The 22,210-nt window shown below is 37.6% G+C and overlaps 2 protein-coding genes across 3 annotated transcripts in view; one reads left to right on the top strand and one right to left on the bottom strand.

Moving 5' to 3' along the window:
* Positions 1–12,107, bottom strand: part of ndst1b (N-deacetylase/N-sulfotransferase (heparan glucosaminyl) 1b) — a 95,086-nt gene extending 82,979 nt beyond the window's left edge. Inside the window, exon 1 of one of the 2 annotated variants that reach the window (XM_081390389.1) lies at positions 11,839–12,107. The gene's annotated coding sequence lies outside the window, so the exon portion shown is untranslated. The remainder of the gene's footprint in view (positions 1–11,838) is intronic. The other variant, XM_081390390.1, reaches the window with a different exon arrangement.
* Positions 12,108–13,465: 1,358 nt separating this feature from the next.
* Positions 13,466–22,206, top strand: rbm22 (RNA binding motif protein 22). Its single transcript, XM_081390387.1, has 11 exons — positions 13,466–14,433; positions 15,005–15,058; positions 15,154–15,183; positions 15,484–15,616; positions 17,635–17,735; positions 17,901–18,073; positions 18,709–18,909; positions 20,179–20,343; positions 20,430–20,512; positions 21,304–21,435; positions 21,541–22,206. The coding sequence occupies exons 1-11, from the start codon at positions 14,380–14,382 to the stop codon at positions 21,687–21,689; spliced, it is 1,275 nt and encodes a 424-aa protein (XP_081246513.1). The 5' UTR covers positions 13,466–14,379; the 3' UTR covers positions 21,690–22,206.
* The last annotated feature ends 4 nt before the right edge of the window (positions 22,207–22,210 follow it).

Below are 22,210 nucleotides of genomic sequence, written 5' to 3'. Positions count from 1 at the left end.
AGACAGATTAACCACCCCTACCAAGGAGTGGCTCTGTAAGAAGCATATCAAGGTTCTGGCGTGGCCTAGCCAGTCTCCAGACCTAAACCCAATAGAGAATCTTTGGAGGGAGCTCAAACTCCGTGTTTCTCAGCGACAGCCCAGAAACCTGACTGATCTAGAGAAGATCTGTGTGGAGGAGTGGGCCAAAATCCCTCCTGCAGTGTGTGCAAACCTGGTGAAAAACTACAGGAAACGTTTGACCTCTGTAATTGCAAACAAAGCCTACTGTACCAAATATTAACATTGATTTTCTCAGGTGTTCAAATACTTATTTGCAGCTGTATCATACAAATAAATAGTTAAAAAAATCATACATTGTGATTTCTGGATATTTTTTTTTGATTATGTCTCTCACAGTGGACATGCACCTATGATGACAATTTCAGACCCCTCCATGATTTCTAAGTGGGAGAACTTGCAAAATAGCAGGGTGTTCAAATACTTATTTTCCTCACTGTATTTATCATGAAATATAGGCCTTCCACAACTCTCTCCCCATATGTCAAATATATCACCAATGAGGCTTATCATATGTCACCTAGCAGCAGCAGCGCCACATCAGACACGTTTCTGGTGTGCAAAGACATGGAAAACGCCAAGCAAACGCCACGCAGCAGTGTGTCGCTGGCCTAAGAACATGTGAACCACCCAAACTGGCAGTTTGATTTTCTATGTACTGAATTGTTTACCTAAAGTAAACTTCTTTGACGTTTATGCACATCATGTCTTTTTTTAAATATTACTTTTTCTAAAATGATAGTCGTACTTTAAAAAAAATTCCCAATATATCGCCTTATGCACAGTATCGGAATATATTAGGGCTGTCAATCTTCCTCTATAATACTATTCGAATTCCATTCCTTATTTTATTTAATATTCGAATAATATTCGAATATTAAATGCTCAAATTCATCCTATTATTAATATTTACGACATTACACAGTCTTATGGATTAGAGGTCTGCACTCCCGCGGGACGCAAAACAGTGCGGGTTGCGACGCAAAACAGTGCGGCGCGGGACAAATTTTGAAAGGTCATTGCGGGCGCGGGCGGGATGATGGTGCACTTGCGGGTGCGGGCGGGAGGGATGATACGCTGCACTCCCGCAAATTAAATATGAGTGTAAAGTAAAATATATAAATGATTAAAGTAGCGTACATAATTTGTAGTTTTGAGGGAGATTCTGTTTGGCAGCAATAAAAACGTTTTAAGCAGCCTAAACTTGTGGATGTTGTCCTTTGGAGTACGGGCGGGGCCTAATCTCACGCACACTTGTTTAGAGACAATTCCTTCCCGCTGCTCCGTGTTCGAACTCGAAAGCTCAAAATAGACAGCAATAACATTCTAACATTATCTAATATATAATTATATATATTAGATAGATAATAATATTAGCCTACCTAATCGAATAATTTTTTTTTTTTTTTTTTTTTGGTTACTGTTAGCCTACTAGTGAATATTATGCTGTTCGTAGGCCTAATATGGGACTGTTTCGTGTTTTGGTGATCACATTTTAAATGTTTAAATGGCCTGTAGTCTAGGATAAAAATGATCCGTTTAACAAATGTTCCTATGTGTGTAGGCCATGCCTAAGGCTGTTTTTATGTTACATGATAATTAAGCCTATTGAAATTTGGGCCGATTAATGTTTATCTTTGTTGGCGTTAGTTACTGTAAGGAATTATGTGCGCACGCATTTTTTTTCCAAGACCTTTCGTGAGACAGAATGTGAACATCCATCCTGCTGCCTGCCGTCTTGCGGGCGGGAGCGGGACATAATATCACAGATGCGGGCGGGAGCGGGACTAAAAATGACAAATCTTTGCGGGAGCGGGCGGGAGCGGGACTGAACACTGCGGGAGCGGGCGGGAGCGGGACTGAACATTGTGTCCCGCGCAGGTCTCTATTATGGATCGCCAATGCGTGATGTTGATCGGTCTCATATCTTCACAGATAAACCGTCAGTTTGTCTGTTATTGCCTTTGTGCGGACAGCTGGTAGCAGTTGAGCCCCGTGATGAGGAGAGAGAGAGAGGCAGAACATAAGTAATTCTTGCCTGTTTTAGCGGCGGTTCCTCGGACAGATCGCCTAGCTTGTCAGGTTGTAAGTTGTCATAAAAAAAATAACGTATATTTTCCTGTCCGTTTTGGCCTTCCGTCCACAATGAGACGGCGTTTTTATTAATGAAAACGCACTCCAAAGTGGATATATTTGAAGACGCCGTTTTCACGTTGTAGTGTGGACTGAGAATCAAATTGTTGATCTCCGTTACCGTGGAGACATTCCTCTCCGCGACTTTTGACAGTTGTGATGATACAGCGTGGATAACGTGCACAATTGTGTTACGATTCAAAAACTTTATTGTTTATCAGACGAAACAAAAGCGTTTAATTTTCACATGTGTGTGCCAAGGCGGCAAGAAAGGCAAGATTGCATTTTTAAAAAAAAAATATACATAAAAAAGCAATATTCGAATAGGAACTTCAGCATTCGAATAGTATTGATTTTTTTAATATTCGAATTATATTCGAATTTCGGAATTCGTTCCAACAGCCCTAGAATATATTGCAATATATTGAAACATGGCCCATGTATCGTGATACGTATCGTATCGCCAGATTGTTGCCAATACACAGCCCTACTAGTTAGTAGATTTCCATCTAAGAGCGCAGAGGACTGCATGCGGATCTGACCTCTGGGCACGATCATAGCAACACTGCCTTCTATTAATGAAGTGAAGTGTCTCAGGCGGGCCAAAAGATAAGCAGCCAGCTGCTGATGTACGAGAAGCTGATACCAACACAGCACTGGCTTGTTGACGGAGAGGTGAAGCGACAGCTTGCTCAGTGTAACGTTCCAGCAGGAAGAGAAGCAGGGGGAGTGCAAAAATTTTGCCAACTCCCCGGCGAAGAAGACAAATTGTTATGCAGTGCCCCGATCTGGCACGCTCCTCCTGGAGATTAATTACTCTTCCCTGCACGACCAACACAATCAGCGTCGGAGGGGGCAGAGGACGACCCAGGTGAGGAGCGATCTGCGGGAACGTCTCCTTAACTCCTTAAACTGGATGACAGGGTACAAGAAATCCAACCATGTACCTGGACATATGCGGACTTGTGAAATGCTAAATAAGGGTGCTTAGTAGCTAAAGTGAGGGAGGAAAGCGTGATTTAAGGGTGTATGAGAGAATTCATTTCAGGGTGGAGCGATAATTTGTGTTTGTGGGAGTACAGATAATGAGGTTTTTTTGAAACGGAGGCCAGGATTTGATCACACCCGAGTGCTCTTCTGGGGCCTTCACAAATCACTCCAGCGCTGATTTGTTTTTTCACATCTCATTTTCTAAGTTTCACCACCCCAATGTCACTAGGGTTGAATGAGGCAACAGTCACACATAAAACACGGGACCTGACTGCTATTACACATTACATTCTCTCTGATTGGATCAGACTTATCCAATGAAAAACAATCCTCTCTGTGATATACTACAGATTAGACTCAAAAGATTAGTACAATTATGCTCACGTTTTAATGGATACCGAATGATTGCAGGACCTTTTAAAGATAAGAGGGCTTTATGAAAAGAAAATAAAGAATGATTCTAGGAAAAATAAATGCCTTTACCTCGACTCCCTTCAACATTAAAAGATTAGCCGAGGAAAAACAGCTGGTTGAGTTTCTGCTAAGTGTCCATTATTTTGATAATACCGGCTGAGCAGAGCAATAGAGTTAATTGCTTGTAACATGCATCTGAAACGTATCAGCATTGGATTTAGAGAGAATCCCAGACATTTCAATGCCATAAAGAGCGATTGCATTACAGAACACCGGCGAGCTTCTCAGCTGTTGGCTGCTGGCGCTGTTGTGATGCCACACAACAATAAATGTGCTGAACAGATGAACTGGACCGGTGGCGCAGAAGTGTAGCGAAAAGCATTGGTGCAAGGTGCGGACTTCCCATGGTGAAAAAGAGAGTGGAAAAATAATGTTATATGAAAGGAATTCTTTCTGGTTCTCAATTGCTAGGGCTGTGACGGTGTGGGATTTTTTCTTAATCCGCGTTTGGCGGTTATTGTAAGATGCAATTTATACAAAACTAAATTCACTTTAAAGAAAGGCTTTCTATGAAACAAAACTTAATAAAGTGGTCAAAATCATGTCTGACCCACTCCATATGTCTCCCGATATAGTGCGCATCTTATGATCCTATCTTACTCATGCTGTTCACTTTTCATATAATCAACTATTAGATGAAATAAAAAAATAACTTTATATTATTTAAATATGAAATTAAATGGCTATAACGCGTAGTATGCCTATAGTACAGTACAGAGAAATATAACGTCGTTTTATCGGTGAGCATGTGAGAAATAGGTGCGATTTCTGAATAATAATCTAATAATTCCCAGCGATCATCGATTATTATTTTTGCTTGAAATGCCTAGTTTTTTACGTTTTGCCAAATTATTTACGGGATGATGCAGGCTATTTCATTTAGTTTTTGCTTTGAAACATTTTTATTGTTAACATAGGATAATAAACATATTAACAATAATAATATTAAATAATATTTAATTATATAACTTTGTTGTTTTTTCAATATCTTTTAAGTTTAATATTCGGAACAGTTTTTTCTGCAGCTTTCTCTTCTTTTGCCTGCTGTGCGAGAAAGTCGTCACCAATGTTCTGTTTTAATAATGTCATCTGGCTAGCGCCGTTAACTGTAACTTATACCACATAAGAGAAGTATCACTTGCATTTGCAATTAAAATCTAACTCCAACTGTTTACGTTATGTTTTTGTCTTTTATGCCTGTGTTTGTGTGTATTTAATTGAACATTATATGTAAAATAAAAAAATTAAAAAATTAAAAAAAGTGCGGTTATGACAGTGATGACCTCAATATGCAGGAATGCGGTTATCGTCACAGCCCTAGTTTACATGCAAACAAATAATCTGTTAGTAATTGGATTAATGGCTCAATCAATCTGAAAAGGTTTCATAAAAAACACCAGTTTGACTCGAATAAAATGTCAATGATGGTGTAATAGGAAAAATGTAAGTGTGTAAATACTTAAATTCAGCCTTTTTGTTCAATTAGATAAAAAAAATGCCTTTCGCATAATATATGCAGTGTTGTGATACATGTTTACATTTTACCTCTTCTGACCGTGCATATGTCTATTTACATCTTAAAAACTGGTCAGTGGTGTGAAGACTATTAAGAATATTACCTAAATATTTGCTTAAGAAAAGCTTGTCTGACATGTACAGTATATGTTAACATTCTTTTAAAATATAGATCTTTTTAGAAGGCAAAAACAACATTCATACCCAAGGTAGCTCGAGTAATATTATATTTACTTCCTTCACCAGACTTTCACCAGTTCTGAACACAGCAAAAAGTAGGGCAATAGATTTCTGCGTTTTTTAATAATAAATTTGCATTAAATCATAAACTCTAATTAAAATTAAAACCGACAACACAGAACGTCTGAAAAAAAAACTATTTTATTGTAAAATAAAAACATTTAAAAAAAATGTAATTAAGAGTTTTATGAATTCTTAATTTTACTTATTAAAAGGAAATTGAAACAACTTGGGAAAAATTAAACTGTATTCACAGTATTCACGTTCTGTGTTGTATATGTAGCATATTACTATACAATTTAACAGTAATTTATGAAAAGTTTAACTATGAAATCGGTTTTATTTCTTCCCGATTCAGTTGATTTCGTAGGACCCAAAACATTTAATTTTGATAAATTATTGTTAAATTCTATATCATGCTGCTTCATATTTTCAATTAATTAGACATGCTTTTTGATTAATTACATTTAATTTAACCATTTAAGCAGAATCCAGAAAAATGAAAATGACAAAAAAGGATATTTTAGGGGGGGAATTAACATATTTAATAGGGCAAACAGGCTTAAAATAAATAAATAAATAACTACACTTCAGTGCATAAAGTAGCACAAAATATTTGATGTTTTTCAGTCTATGCAATTTCACAATATTCCAGGCAAGTTAAATGAACAGAACATCCCTAAAAAGGCTGATAACAGCAGATGAAACGAAACAGGCAGTTCAAGGGCAGCAGTTGAGCATTTAGATTACTGCGGTTATTAACATTTGTACTTTTGCACTCAGCACAAACTCAACCAACTTTTGGTCAATGGCCCAAAGTGCACTTACACTTCGCAAGAACAGAAACCATCACTATCTTGGGTCACTTGTCAACAAAAAAGAAAAAGGGATGTACTCCAGAGCCTGTTCAATATATTATCTGTCACCGCCTTACACTTCAAGCTTCAGTGGCAGAGCCTTGGCAAAGAGTCGCTCTTCAAATGACGCTGACTTTAATTACTGACGAGTAATTAGGCTAACTTGTGTGAGCGTTTAATGTCAACTAATCAACCATGAGACATATGAACATTAATCAAACATGGGGACGTAAGCACAGGCTCTTATGTTATGCAACAAAAGAGATCGCTTCCTGAATGACGGAGGCCAGGAGGAATATCGAAATATTTCAGTACGAGTGAGAGCATACAAACAACTTGATTTCTATAATACTCAAAGCAAAGGTGAATGGCAAAACTCGCCTCCAGGCTGTTTGCAACATTAAGCTTCATTTTGCAGATATTTCAATGTATTTTATCTTCATTTTATCAACTTCCTGGAAAAACAAACACTTGACCTCATCCAGAGGTCCATGTGCAGTGGTGAATGACATGAAGTAAACTAACATGATGATACGTTAACAATTTTCTTGAGTAGGCCTATACCTTATCATTTGATTTGATACACAGCTATTATGTAACGCACTTCACATTTCAACACCTGACACCTCTTCATTAGGGTTCTGACTAAATGAATGGTCTATATCTCTTATTCATTTATTACCCTGACCTGAAATCTCTTTGTCTTGAGCACTATTTAACATGTACCAAGAATGAAAGGAATAGCAAATTCAGAGATTTTGTACTGAAGCTACACCCACGAGAACAGAACAGACAAAATCACTCACACCAAGACAAATGCTTAGAAAGACTTCTCTAGGAAATCATTAGAGATAGTACATTAACTGACTGGAGACTGTCAAACTCCAAACAGAACAAAACAAAACTTGATTTCAATATGTGCAATCAATCTGCGTTTGCTGGAATATTAAATAACTTCACATTTTAGTGCGCTAATAAAGCATTCGTATCGGGATGCATCGATCTAGAATTTTTTCTGATAAAATAACCAATAGGCTAATTGTTTATATTTTGAAACAAACTGATATATTGGATAATATTTGAAATCAATCCACATGCGTGAGACTGACTACAATTTAATACGATAATTTAATAGAAAATATAACTTTTGCAAATATAACAAAAACAAAGAAACAAAATTCCATGGATAAAAAATAAATCTTACAGGCTCTGAAGAAAATTGGATGATTTTATTTTATTTGTGTTTAACAATTTAAGCCACACAAAAATGTAACATTTATAAAATTAAATATTGGCCTATTTTACTTAACGAAGGTACAGGTTAACATTAAAAAGTCACAATTATACAATAGTGATAGCTTGAAAGCCACTGCTTATGCAAGATCAGCTTGGAAACTGGAAAGTCAAAGGTTTTGAGCAACATATGGAAGAATAAATTACATTTTGGGGCAAACTGTCTTTAAAATCAGACCATTTGAGTCAATGATCACAAGGGCATTTTGATCAAACCAAATGCTCTCATGCAATTTGGGATATTACCCTTTTGCTCACCATAATTCTTTCAAAACCAAACGAGAGATAGCATTACACAAAAAAAAAAAAACAATCACTAGTAATGCCTCAAATTGAAAGCTTTGTTGAAATGTCAGTAAACAGCGACTATAGGGATTTAAAACTATTTCTTTCATTGTTACATAAATCCACTTGTCCTAATGTTTCATAAATCAGAAACATTGCTATTCAGAGAAAGAGAGAAGAAAGCTGAGCTATTAATGTGCTGCAGGAGTAAACCCGAGCTCTAAGCGCACACCGCTTCCCACTGCCCTGCTTAATTTGCCTGATTGCTCCTGGAATACGAGACCACCCCCCCGACTCTATCCAGTCATGAGAGGTGAACCCACGGCACTGCGCGGCAAGAGCTCGAGAGCATCAGATGCGCTCCAGACTGCAGTCTCACCCGGGTCCAATCCTCTAAAGGGGGTTTTAACCTGACGGGAGAGGGTCAGGATATCCGCGCTTGCAATGCCTCAGCCCTTGTTCCTGTTTGCACAAATATACCAACTTATAAGAACAATCTCATTTGAAAACGATCTGCTATTAGCCTCGTTTTGGAGGAACATTTAGCCCTGGGTTACAAGAATCACATTCAAAAACATCACTCCTTAAAGTCGGCATGAAACAGAAGTCGTGAAAGTCTTTTCTTCCCTATTTTGACGTATTGAAACGGCCTCTAGGACAATATAAAAATGTAGGGAAGGACTTGATTTTGTCCATCTGGAATTGATTAGACCATTGTTGTTTGCTGTTGCTGTGATGTCATGTGAGTGACAGGTTGTCCCGCCCTCACACTAGCATGAATTTATGTGCACAGATAAATGATTTATAACAAATAGTGCGATATTCAATAAAAAACAGGAATTGTCCATTTTGATTTCATAGTGACCTTAAAGGAATAATCCATGTTTACATTTAGAACAAAAATGTTCTGGGTAAAGTTATATCCAATTTTACCACTTGACAAGAACAACTTTAGGCAACAATTCATCAAAGACACAAACAGATTATTGATTATCAAAATAATCATTAGTTGTAGCCCAACACAAATGCTGACAATTAACTTTTATTGAAACTTTGAATATTCCTTAAAGGAATAGTTCACACAAAAATTCCGTCATTAATTACTCACCCTCATGTCGTTCCAAACCTGTATGAATTTCGTTCGTCTTCAAAATAAAAATTAAGATCTTTTTGATGAAATCTGATATCTATGCTACACTACCACTTTGGGCGCTTCAAAAAGTTCATACAGAGATCGTAAAACTAATCCATATATGAAATGATTATGAATATGAATCGGTTTAGTCCAAATTTTCTGAAAAAACACGATCGCTTTATATGATGAACAGATTGAATTTAGGCTTTTATTCACATATAAACATTCATTAACACGTCAGATCTAGTAACCGGAAGCTCAAGTGTGTTCGCTTGACGTGCGAGAACCAATGAGGTTCATTCTTGTGTTACGCAGCACGTTTGAGCTTCAGCAAGAACCAATGAGGTTTGTTCTTGTGTTACGCAGCACGTTTGAGCTTCAGCAAGAACCAATGAGGTTCATTCTTGTGTTACGCAGCACGTTTGAGCTTCAGCAAGAACCAATGAGGTTTGTTCTTGTGTTACGCAGCACGTTTGAGCTTCAGTAAGAACCAATGAGGTTCATTCTTGTGTTACGCAGCACGTTTGAGCTTCAGCAAGAACCAATGAGGTTTGTTCTCACGCGTCAAACAGGTTCATTTGAGCTTCAGTTTATGTTCACTGATCAATGTTTATATGTGAATCTAAATTCAATCTATTCATCATATAAAGCGATCGAGTCTCTTCAGAAAGTTTGGACTAAACCGTTCAATTCATATGGATTAGTTTTACAATCTCATGAACTTTTTGAAGCGTCAAAGTGGTAGTTGCGTAGCTGTCAGTAGAGGGACAGAAAGCGCTCAGATTTCATCAAAAAGATCTTCATTTGCGTTCCAAAGATGAAAGAAAGTCTTACAGGTTTGGAACGACATGAGGGCGAGTTATTGATGACAGAATTTTAATTTTAGGGTGATCCATCCCTTTAAAGTGTGCACGCCAAAATGCACTGCATGATGAATCAAAGGCAAACAACCGAATCTGATGTTAAGAGAGCCACACAACTAGCTGACTCAACGTTCACCACTCTCAGCTTTTCACCGCTAGCCAGAAGGCGGTCTGAAATCTTACTTTATTGACTCAAGGTCATACTCTGGTTTTCTCTGCATTGCCGGCAAGGTCTCCATCCTTTCTTTAATGAAAAACTCAATTTGATATAATCTTGCTGCACACAGAGCCACGCAAATTGTGAGCCACCTATTATCATGCCCCCGGTTTCCATCTGACTCCTTCATTCACATTCAAACAGGAGATAAAATCCTGCATGACCACAGACATTTAACGTCGCCGGTGATTCAGCGAGGAGGCTCAAAAACCCTGTCATTTCTCATTATTGAATCTTCTAACCTTTCCACCCAGATGCAGCTTTTCAAATAGCAAAACAAGAGCCTCTCACCCTAATCCCAGAGACAAACCACACTGAACGCCTCATGCTGCCTGAACATGTTTTGCTGTGCACTAACAGATATTCCACAACACCACCACTGACTTCTCACAAAGCTGTTTTTTCAGCGCCTCCAGCCAATATTTCCCAAAGACTGCAGTCAGTGTACCACAGATAAATAAGCATGTGCCAAAATACTACTTGACAAATGTTGACCGGTCTCATGCATGTTGTTTGTTTACCTGGTGGGTTTGCAACTTGCTTTGACCGGGGTGGCTGAATTTCACGGTGCATGAAGGTTAATCTAAACCTCAATGAGAAACCTTAAGACTCCAATTACTTCGTCAGCACTATAATGCATTTATGAGCTCCTTAATACATTAAAGGCTTAAATGAAGCCACAAATCTAATTATAAACTAACAAGCACATTCCTTTTCACAATCCTATCAACTAAACACATACTGATACAGTATCTGATCATCAGTAAATGTTGTCCTAGTGTTGATAAGCACTCATTTGGGATGATGATGCCATGATACACTGTTTGCACATACAGTAAAATACCATACTGACATTTTTGTTCTATTAGCTTGTTTACACAGAAACATAACCTTTAGATTTGGGTCAACACCAGGCTGCTCTGGAATGCATTTACATTTAATTAAAAATTGAGCAAAAAAAAAAAAAAAAAAAAATAATCAGTCGTGTAACAACATGACTGTTTCAAATAACACACAGGCAAATACATTAGTAACAGTAACTTAATATTAACCACAGCTCTTAAGAGAAAGAGTTACTGACCTGGAATCATTAAAAGAACCAAACGACTCCCAAAATAATCCAATTCAAACGCAGGAGACAATTATCTTAAACAGTCCAAACTTCTTTCTCTTCTCCGGCTTGTTAGCTTGCTAACAGCTAAGTTAGTCGACCCGTTTAATTCAGCGCGACGGGTTATGTCGAGTTGTGCTGGGATGGACGGATAGAACTACCACATACAATATCATTTCCAGCGCTGTTTATATGTTTATAGACGCGTTTGGAAAACACTGGGGCAACGTGGGTGTTTATATAACAGAAAACAGGTCCAGATCAGTAGCAGGCTGGCTAAGCTAGGCTAAACAGTGGAGAAGGTAAATGAGGTTCATGATCCAGAGAGACTTTGAGCTGTGTTTCAAAACTAGTGAGCTGCCTACCTAGACAGCTTTTGGGGGTCGTTCGAACACGCCCAAAAATGCTGTCTGTGTAGACAGCTCTCTGTGTACTGGAACAGCCTTTTGGGGCTGCTGTTATGCTAAAGACGGACACCTATAACCTAGCCTGCTACCCATTCCCAACACTAGCCTTTATCTATACGCGGTTATACTAATTCGGCACCTCCAGGGCGTTTGCCAACCTAGACAAAACCTAGGACTACTGGCGCTATTTCACAAAATCCGTCTAATCTACATGTTAGCAAGTTAGCTGGTCCAGAATTCAAAGAAAGATCCACTCACCAAGTTAATATCAGCCAGAGGCAGCTGCAGCGAGACAGTCTTCAATTCAGATATATGAATATAGCATGGGAGGATTGGAGCCTGATCATGTAAGCCTTAGGGAGAATCGAGTGTCCCGGTCCGAGCACAGAGTGAGCGGTGTGTCTCTGCTGGGCTGAACCCACCAGAACTCGAGCTTCGAGCCTGACCGTCCCTCTCGCACACACACTGGACTCACTATTCTCAACCTCCACAGGCTACTGAGCACACACTCGCCGCTAGTGGGCAGCAACGTAGAGGGATACAATCAGACTTTATTATTTAACCTCTCTGATGAAGATCAACGGTTATCTGTTGTGATGGATAATTAATGCACATGGTTATTTAATCTTTGTGCATTGAATCTATTTCGTACAAACCGTATTCAAATTGTTTTGTAGGCTATGTGTTCAATTACATGTCCCTCCATTGTCAGCCTACGCAACTACCACTTTGGCGATTCAAAAAGTTCTTTAAGAGATCGATAAACGAATCCGTATGAATTGACCGGTTTAGTCCAAAATTTTCCGAAGAGACTCAATCGCTTTATAAAGATGAACAGATTGTATTTAGTCTTTTATTCACATAAACGTTCATCCACTCTCAAGCATGTTTGCTTGACATGTGAGAACCAATGAGGTTTATTCTCGTGTTACGCAACACGTTTGAGCTTCAGCAAGAACCAATGAGGTTTGTTCTCGGGCGTCAAGCAGGTTCGGTTGAGCTTCAATTTATGTTCGCTGATCATTGTATGTTAATAAAAGCCTAAATTCAATCTGTTCATCATATAAAGTGACCACGTCTCTTCAGAAAATTTGGACTAAACCGCTCAATTCATATGAACTTTTACAATCTCTTTATGAACCTTTTGAAGTGTCAAATTGTAAGTTGCTTAGCTGTCAATGGAGAGACAGAAATCACTCAGATTTCATCCAAAAGATTTTAATTTGTGTTCCGAAGATGAACAAAAGTCTTACGGGTTTGGAACAACATGAGGGTGAGTAATCAATGACAGAATTTTCATTTTAGGGTGACCTCAGATTTTCATAAAGTGCACAATTACACACATGCCATCCAAACTTAGATTTATCTAAAATATTAATGCCTTTTAACATCAAAAGTATAAGCCTGACAGACCTTGTCATTATGCATTTATCATTTGTATAGTGGAGAGACGGTCTACACAATCTCGGTCACTCTTTATTTATAAGCTGCAGTGTTTTACATCACATGGCCTTCAATGCTTTGACACTAATGGTGTAGGGGGCTGTAATGACATTACACTGGTTATTATGCCATTGCTCATCCGACATTCCTTTGTACATCCTAGATCATGTCACATTTGTTGACTCCCTCCAAATTGCAGTCAAATAGCAGTTTTGATGAGTTATTGACAAAATATTAAAAGTGGATCTTTGAATTGCAATTAACATCGCCACAGTCCCATTTCAGATAAAAAGATATTAGACACTTCCACCGAATAGCTTTCAATTAGATTTGTTACTTTTGTTGAAAGTGATAGGAGCCTGATGATGAGGGTTGGGGCATTGTTAAATGTGATTTATACTGTAAAAATCAATAATAATAAAAACTTTGAAACAAAAGTGATAGGCTACATTTGGGTACAATAATTGTTCACAAACAGCCAATTGTGAACATAAATTCAAGCTTTCATAAACTTTAACACTGATATAAGAAGAAAGGAAACATTCACAAAGCAAAGAATACTAAAACAAAAACCACCACAGAAATGAGTTTAAATGTTGAAAACGTTGAGGGTAGAGCACATTTCAAATGTTTTGATTACGTTTGTTTGCATAATTTAATGTTGTATCTGATATTTAACAGACGTTGGGTAAATTGGCAAGGTCAAAGTAAGTGAGGGTTTGTTTCAGGGAAAGTTTCAGAAGATTACATTCAAATGTCCGGTTTCACAGACAAGGCTTAAGCCTAGTTCCGGACTAAAATGCATGTTTGAGCTGTTTTAACTGAAAGTAACTTGCACGGGCATATTTTAGACATGTCACTGACATTGTTTTGCCTCAGGATGCGCAACCAATGTTTTTTTTTTTTCTAAGGTACATTCATAAAAACTACTTAAATGTCCTAATTTAACTAAATCCTAAATAATCCTGGCTTAATCTAAACCCTGTCTGTGAACTAGACTAGAAGACTAGTCTTACAAGTTAGACATTAAAAAAAAAACAAATCTTCAAGACTGTTCATTGCTTTTTTAAATCAGTTACATAAAAACATAGATTGGCCTAATCTGATACCGAAAAGTAAGACTGACTGCCCCTGACTGACTGCAAGTGGGTCATACTAGAAGTCAAGACACTGTTTTAACATATGATTATATTTATGCAACCAGCCCCCAGGCCTTAAATATCTTTGCAGAATTTTCCCATCCAGGAGGAGAAATGTATACATTCCTCCATGACTTTAGGTGGCGCTGCGATTCTCTCCCAGCCTCAAGACGCAAAGCATTGTAGGTAAAGATTCCGTTCGCGCTAGCCTGTAGCAATGGCGACGTCGTTAGGATCCAATACTTACAACAGGCAAAACTGGGAGGATTCGGTGAGTATAAAATATTTTAAGTTGATTTAATAAATATGACATGTTGTGACTGGTGCACTTACGTTCTTTATTTTGAGCTCTCCAAATCAAAGCCTTTCCTAATAGGACCCCCTTCTGTAGTAGTGTCTTAGCTTTTGGCTAATGAAACCCCATTCTTATCGTTAGTCAACATGTTTTTATATACATTTACTGTAAGCCGTCAACGAGTCACCGGTATTTGCTAACAGAATAGTGTGAACATCCTCTCTCCTGTCACTGTTTTGTAACTGATATTTATTGTATACGCAAATAAACCTCTCATTGAAAGTAAAATGACGAGAAAGGCTTATTATATTCGTTAAAAATGAAGAGTGTTCTGTTAACAAAAGAGTTTATATAAAATATTTTTAATTAAAACGTGCATGTATAATAGTGATATTGTTGGCTCATAACGTTTACAGTTAAATCCTATATTGGATGCACTTTGTTTTGAACTATGATTGTGTGTGTGTATATGTAGGCTATATAATAACAGTAGTTCAAAACTTGTATGTTTATTTATCTAATTGTTGATTTGTACTTATTTGAACAGGATTTTCCCATCCTCTGTCAAACATGCTTGGGAGAAAACCCTTATATCCGAATGGTAAGTAGAGTTAGTGCAGTTTCATGTGCTAATTATTAGTATATTCAATGATAATTTGATCAATTTTCACTTTGTACATGTATTTCTTTTTACAGACCAAAGAGAAATTTGGCAAGGAGTGCAAGGTAGTGCTGCTTTCATCCTTACAAAATGCTACATGTGCTCCTGACAGTGTTCCCACAGTCATCTCAGAACGTTTCTGTTTACTATTGTATTAATTCAAATATACAAGTAGAAACTCAGTCCAGTAATCACTTAAATTATTTGTCAAAAAGTCCCAATCCAGTACACAACAAAGTCATGGATTTTCATTGGTAAAACAAAAAAAACAAAAATTGCTCTTGAAAAACGATGCTCCATATTTTTTCCCCCACATTTTGAAAGTGCAGCGTGTTATTATATTCTCTATTCTTCCTATCCTCTAGATCTGTGCGCGTCCCTTCACGGTGTTCCGCTGGTGTCCTGGAGTCAGGATGCGCTTTAAGAAGACAGAAGTGTGTCAGACCTGCAGTAAAATGAAGAATGTCTGTCAGACCTGCCTCCTGGATCTGGAATATGGTAATGCAGAACTGTTATGGTTTAGAATTTCAGCTAATAAAATTCTAATTTGTGGCTATACTGTGGATATATAAATATCTGTTGAGGAATAGTTCACTTAAAAATTAGTTTTCTGTCATCATTTATTTACTCACCCTCAAGTTGTTTCAAACTTGTATGAATTTCTTTCTTCCACTGAACACAAAATAAGTTATTTTGAAGAATGTCGGTAACCAAACGTTTGATGTACCCCATTGACTTCCATAGTATTTTTTTCCTAAGATGGAAGTCAGTGGGGTACATCAACTCTCTGTTTACCCATATTCTTCAAAATATCTTCTTTTGTGTTCAGCAAAAGAAAGAAATTCATACAGGTTTGAAACAACTTGAGGGTGAGTAAATTATGACAGAATTAAAATTAAGTGAACTATTCCTTTAATGCTATCAAAATACAGGAATTTCTAACTTGCCTTACAATACCGCTAAAAACAATGATGTTCAATACCACTTGGAAAAATTGCCGCAACCTTAAAGGCTCGTTCACTGGTGAATGTTGTGTTCCCAAGTGCATGTTAAACTCACAGCACATGCAGAGAATGCACTCTGAGATGCTGAAAGCACTGGCTCATGAGCTAGATACGTGTTATCACAGTAACTGTTTCCATTCAAAGTTGGAATACCATGTAAAACAATTGTGAATAGAGCAGCGTTTCTATTCCATGTGTTCAAGAGAACATTATCTGTAATAAAAAAGAAAGTCACTGTGGCTTCATTTTCCTACATCACAACTGAGTCTCAGACGAATCACAACAAACGCTGTCATGTTATCTTGAGTTGGATGCCTGGTGTTTGGGAACGCAATCATGCGAGACACTTCTCATTACACGAGGTCATTATACCAAATCATTTCGATTACAGAGTTTGGCTCAAACATTTCAGAATAATCAAACCAACATTTGAGATGCTGTGCCATGAAATCCAAGTTATCGAATCACATCCACTGTTTAGGCAAAGTCATGTGAGTTTTTGTTGCACATCGAGGGATTTATTCGGTAGATGTCATTTTATCGGATAAAAAAATGTTAAAATTTATGCGCATCTTGGCATTTCCATCCAACTTTTTTTTTAATGCAATATCCCAAAATTAGCTAGCCTGGCTAACGTCAGACCTCTTTCTCATTGAGACGTGGTCTGGGAACCACGTTCATTTTCTCGTATTTGAGGCGTGGTTTACGAATGCCCAGAGCCGTTTATTGGGCTCTACGAATGAAATGCGCCTGTACGTAGCTCATAGCCAATCGTTTCAATTATACCAGATGACGTATGTAGAGCGGCAGAAATTTGACGAGGAAGAAGACGAAATAAACTTGCGTTCTAAACTACTAAGAACACTATCTAAGGCTGCATCGAAAGGTAACTTCACGTCTGATGCCATGTTGGATCCATAGATATAAACAAACTGCTTCGGTGTGTCGCATTGACGTCGCCATCGTCTTGCTGCTCCCTCCCCGTTCTGTGACTAGTTCCCTTTTTGAGGGGAAAATCTGGTCCATGGCATCCAGACTGCCTAGCAGCGTGAATAAAATCGCGCTGCGCGCAAGGCAGCATGGGGAAACCCAGGCTAAAAATTAGCATAAAAATAGGTGGATGGAAACATAGCTAGTGAGGGGGTACAGCTGTTATACTGAGGAAAACTGAAACCCTTTCAAATATTTAGAATTGACATGTATTTTGACAACACTTCATGTTTCTATCTTTAGTATAGAAATATTTTTACTGGTAGCTTCACAACATTGCACATTGTGAACTTTTAGTGAGAAAGCAGCATGGTAGACTTTTCCACATAAGAAAAAAAGTCATGCTCCGGCAATTATGACTTCATAGTCAAAATTATCACTTAAAAAAAAAAAAAAAAATCTAAATAATGACTTAAAGTTTAAGTTAAAGCTTAAAAATCGTTGAGATAAAAAGTCAGTTTTGAATTTTAATATCATAATTATAGTATTGTAAAGATTCCTAAATTTTTCTGCTTTGGACAGGCTTGCCCATTCAGGTTCGTGACACTGGGCTGTCCGTTAAAGATGAAGTACCGAGATCGGACGTGAATAAGGAGTATTACACTCAGAATATGGAGAGAGAGGTAAATTTTCCTTATATTGCACATTTATTCGTGTGTTTTGTGACGTCTGTCTGCATTGGCACATCAAAGAAATCTTTAAGGATTTCCACATGATAACATAGCATAGTGAATGAAAATACTTCTTAGTGTCTGTGGGTGAAATAATTGTAATGTTTTGGTGTGTAGATCGCTAACTCTGATGGCACGAGACCCGTGGGGCTGCTTGGGAAGGCACCGAGCAGCAGCGATATGCTGCTGAAACTGGCTCGTACCACACCGTACTACAAGAGGAACAGACCTCACATCTGTTCATTTTGGGTGAAAGGGGAGTGTAAGAGAGGGGAAGAGTGTCCGTACAGGTGAGCAACACCTTAAAGGGTAACTAAACCCCTGGTCAGAGCTTGACTCCACCCACTGGCAATATTTGAAAAATGCTGGAAAAGTAGGCAGAGCCCAGTGGAGAGGGGGCGTGCATCTGAGACGTATCTCTCTGTAGGCAAGGGCGTGGTTAACTGGTACCCTCTGACATCAGAGTGTACCACAACTTCCAATAGGAAAATTCAACTGCAGTAGCCACTGTTCAACCTGAAGAGGGCAGCACTCAGACGTTTTTACACCATATTTTGTAAAATTAAAACACTTTAAACACAAATGTCAAAAAAATTACTTGAATCAGTGAACAGCACTAATAAAGCCCCATTCTTACAGAGCATTAACTAAAAAAAGTTGGTTTAGGGTTTAGTTACCCTTTAAGTCTTTTATTGGTGTAAAATGATGACCCAAAATTCTCCATTGTCGGAAAACACCCAGTATTGGTGGTCATTATTTCATTTTTCTTCATGTTGTTTTTGGATCAGATTGCTTGCTTGATAAACTCATCCATTTTTTTTTTCGAGTGGCTTTTTAATGAAATATGCTTAAGGTGTGAATTATGTATTAGCAATTGTGAATTTTGATGACATTTGTGATGAAATGCTTTGCTTTGATATCACAGGCATGAAAAGCCCACCGATCCAGATGACCCGCTGGCTGATCAGAACATTAAGGACCGTTATTATGGTATTAATGATCCTGTGGCTGATAAACTCTTGAAGCGAGCCTCCACTATGCCCAGACTGGACGTACCTGAGGACAAGTCCATCACCACGCTCTATATTGGGGGGCTGGGAGAAAACGTTACAGATTCTGAGCTCAGGTAAGTGCACTTTAGAGCTCTTAAAGCTATATTTGGTTAGTTGACACGAAACTTGCCCATGGACTTTTTTATTAATCAGGGTTGCACTTTATTTTACAGTACGTGTACTTGCCTAAGAAAGTACTGGTAATATAAGATAACTTCATGGGTTAGGTTCTGGGTTAGTACCTAGTTGTCACCCAGTTATTGCGATTATTATAAGTACGTAGTATGTACATGGGGAACAGGACCGTAAAATAAAGTGCGATATTAATCAGCATACAGAAAGTATCTCCCTTTCAAGTTTTTCAAGTTCATTTTAAGTGGCCCGTTGGTGACATGAATTTAGTTTCACTTTATTTTGATGGTCCCTTTAACACATTCTGTTGACTATAAGTAACGTTGCACATACATGTCTACTAACTCTCATTAGAGTGTTAGTAGATTACAAGCAGACTGGTAGGATTAGGGTTAGAATAAGTTGACATGTACTGCAAAGTTACACTACAAGTCAGTAGAATGTCTGTTGCAGGACCATCACAATAAAGAGTTAGCATATTTTAAGCAGACAGTCTTCTAATACTCCAATGAGAGTTCATTGACTTGCAAATTTACTTAGTCAACAGAATGTTCAAAAGGGACCATCAAAATAGTGTTACCATGAATTTTTAAAAAGTTAATGTTTTTATATAGTCTCACATGATCAATATAAAGCTGCATGTATAATTGTAAAATAATTCAAGTCCTCATGTAGTCCATCATTTTTATCCCTATTACATATTTAAATGATTACAAAAATGATTCATGCCTTAAAATAGCTTGAATGTAACTCTACACCCTTGCCTAATTTAGTATACTCAGTTCTATGAATATGCAAATGAGCCCCACCTCCACTCACTCAGAGATCCACTCGTTGACAATCATATGTTGATGTTACAAGGTAGTTTGTGACGTCAGAAACACCAGCGACTTCAAACTGTGTTTTTGTGACACTTTTTTTTTCACTGCAGTCTCAGCAATGGTGTTGAGTTTGAATGAATTTGAGTTTGTCTCAAAGCACATTAAAAACACCACATAGACATATAAACAACATTTGCAACAAAAGCTTGATTTTCACCGCAGGGGGAATTGAACGAAATGTAATTGATTTAGGAACCATTTTAAAGACTATTATTATTTTAATAATGTGCTGTTTTATTTTATATTATATTGAGGCCAAAAAATCCCATCCTTTTTCTCTTCTGTGTCATTTCTTGATTTAAAGATTCCAGTTTTCTTTTTTCCACAAAGGAATCACTTCTACCAGTTTGGGGAGATTCGTACCATCACCATTGTTCAAAGGCAGCAGTGTGCTTTCATCCAGTTCGCCACACGCCAGGCCGCAGAGACGGCTGCAGAGAAGTCCTTTAATAAACTCATCATTAATGGACGCCGGCTCAATGTTAAATGGGGCAGGTCGGTGACTGAGGGTGCAATAACTTGAAAATCACCCAGTCTCATGTATGTGGTGGCGGTACTGAATGTTGCTGTGTGTCGTTTAGGTCACAGGCGGCTCGAGGGAAAGAGAAGGATGGGGTGACGGAGAGTGGAATCCATCTGGAGCCAGTGCCAGGGCTCCCTGGTGGTATGTGCCAAAGTCTCTCATGCATACATGTTTGTTTTAGTAAAATAATATGAGTTTATGTCAGTGGTTCTGACTGAAATGTATGCATGTTATTAATTCATTTATTTTATTTATTTTTGAAACTTGACCTGTCAGTCACACTAGTGAATTAAATAAATGTACAATGATAATTTAATAATAAATTAAAAAAAAAGTATGATTAAATGCACTGCTTGTAAATGTATTTTATTTTTATCCATTTATTTATGATGAATTGAATGGATTGCTTTTAAATATTATTTTTTTCTTTTTGTAGTTAGATCTTTCACTAGTAAATTAAATACAATGTTAATTTAATATTAATACTGATTACATTTATTTGTTAAATTAATTGATTTACTTATTGAGAATTGTATGGATTGCTTTTAAATATTTATTTATTTATTTTGGAGCTTGACCTCTCACTAGTAAATTAAATTGATTTAGTAAATTACAGTGATTTAGTAATTAAAATTAAAATAAAACTAAGCTTAAATGTACTGCTTAAAGGTTTTGATTTTTATTGAAATAAATTATTTTTTAAATGTATTTATTTTTGAACTATATATATATATATATATATATATATATATATATATATATATATATATATAATTTTTCTAGTAAATTAAATTGTACTTTTAAGATTATTTCAAAATAAATTGGGGGCCACTATATTCTACATTCTACTGTAAGTTGAAGCAGTGTGTGATTTTTTTTTTTTTTTTTTTTTTTTTTTTTTTTTTTTTTTTTTTCATATATCTTTTCAACAGCTCTGCCTCCACCTCCTGTGTCTGATGAAGATGCCTCCACCAATTACTTCAACCTGCCTCCAACCAGCTCCCCTGCTGTCATGAACCTGGGACTTCCTCCTCCACCTGGGGTTGCCATGCCCCCACCACCTGGTAAGCTTCACCCCACTCACTTCCCCTTTCCTCTTTTTTTGGCCTGTTAGTAATCCAAGGTGAAGCGCTTCACTTATCCCCATTAACCTAATCTGTTCTCTCCAGGTTTTGGTCCTCCTATGTTCCACACCATGGATCCCATGGCCCCTTCAATGCCCCCTCCAATGGGCATGAGGCCCCCTGGACAGGTCCACTACCCATCCCAGGATCCTCAGCGGATGGGCGCTCATGCAAGTCGCCATGGAGGCCCCTAGATAGTCATAGAGCTTACCTCACTGTTCAGTGAGGTCCACTGAACAACTGAACCCAGAGTGATGTCATCTCTGCTCTCATTTTTTGGAATGTTTGTCACTCATTTTCAGAGCAAGTGAGTAAGATGGAATGCAAATGCATACCGAAAACATTAGAATTTAAACCACGAGAGATGAACTTTTCTTTTTAAGCTTTTGTTTTATAATTACCCTTGATGAAAGAGATATCATGCCTTTTCTACGGCCGAATGGCAAAGAATTGGTTGCAGTGACCAACAATTACCAAATGGGGGCACTATTGACTATTTCAAATGCCTGACATCTTCATTTTTGTTTTTGACACTGTATTATCCTACACCTCTAGAATATTCCATTGTTGATATTACAGTTCCCACTAGTGTCCATTTCTTGTCCTCTAAATATAAAGAATGAAGTGTGTCATCCCGAATTGTTTTTAAGACTTTTTTTAATGTACAGCTGTCTGTTTGTGCTTACATTAAAGATGCTTCACATTTTGAAATACT

The sequence above is a fragment of the Scardinius erythrophthalmus genome (genome assembly GCF_964197995.2).
Source record: "Scardinius erythrophthalmus genome assembly, chromosome: 17".
In the NCBI taxonomy this organism is placed as follows: Eukaryota; Metazoa; Chordata; class Actinopteri; order Cypriniformes; family Leuciscidae; genus Scardinius; species Scardinius erythrophthalmus.
Note: the sequence above shows the minus strand (reverse complement) of the source record. Positions and strands in the feature narration are given on the sequence as shown.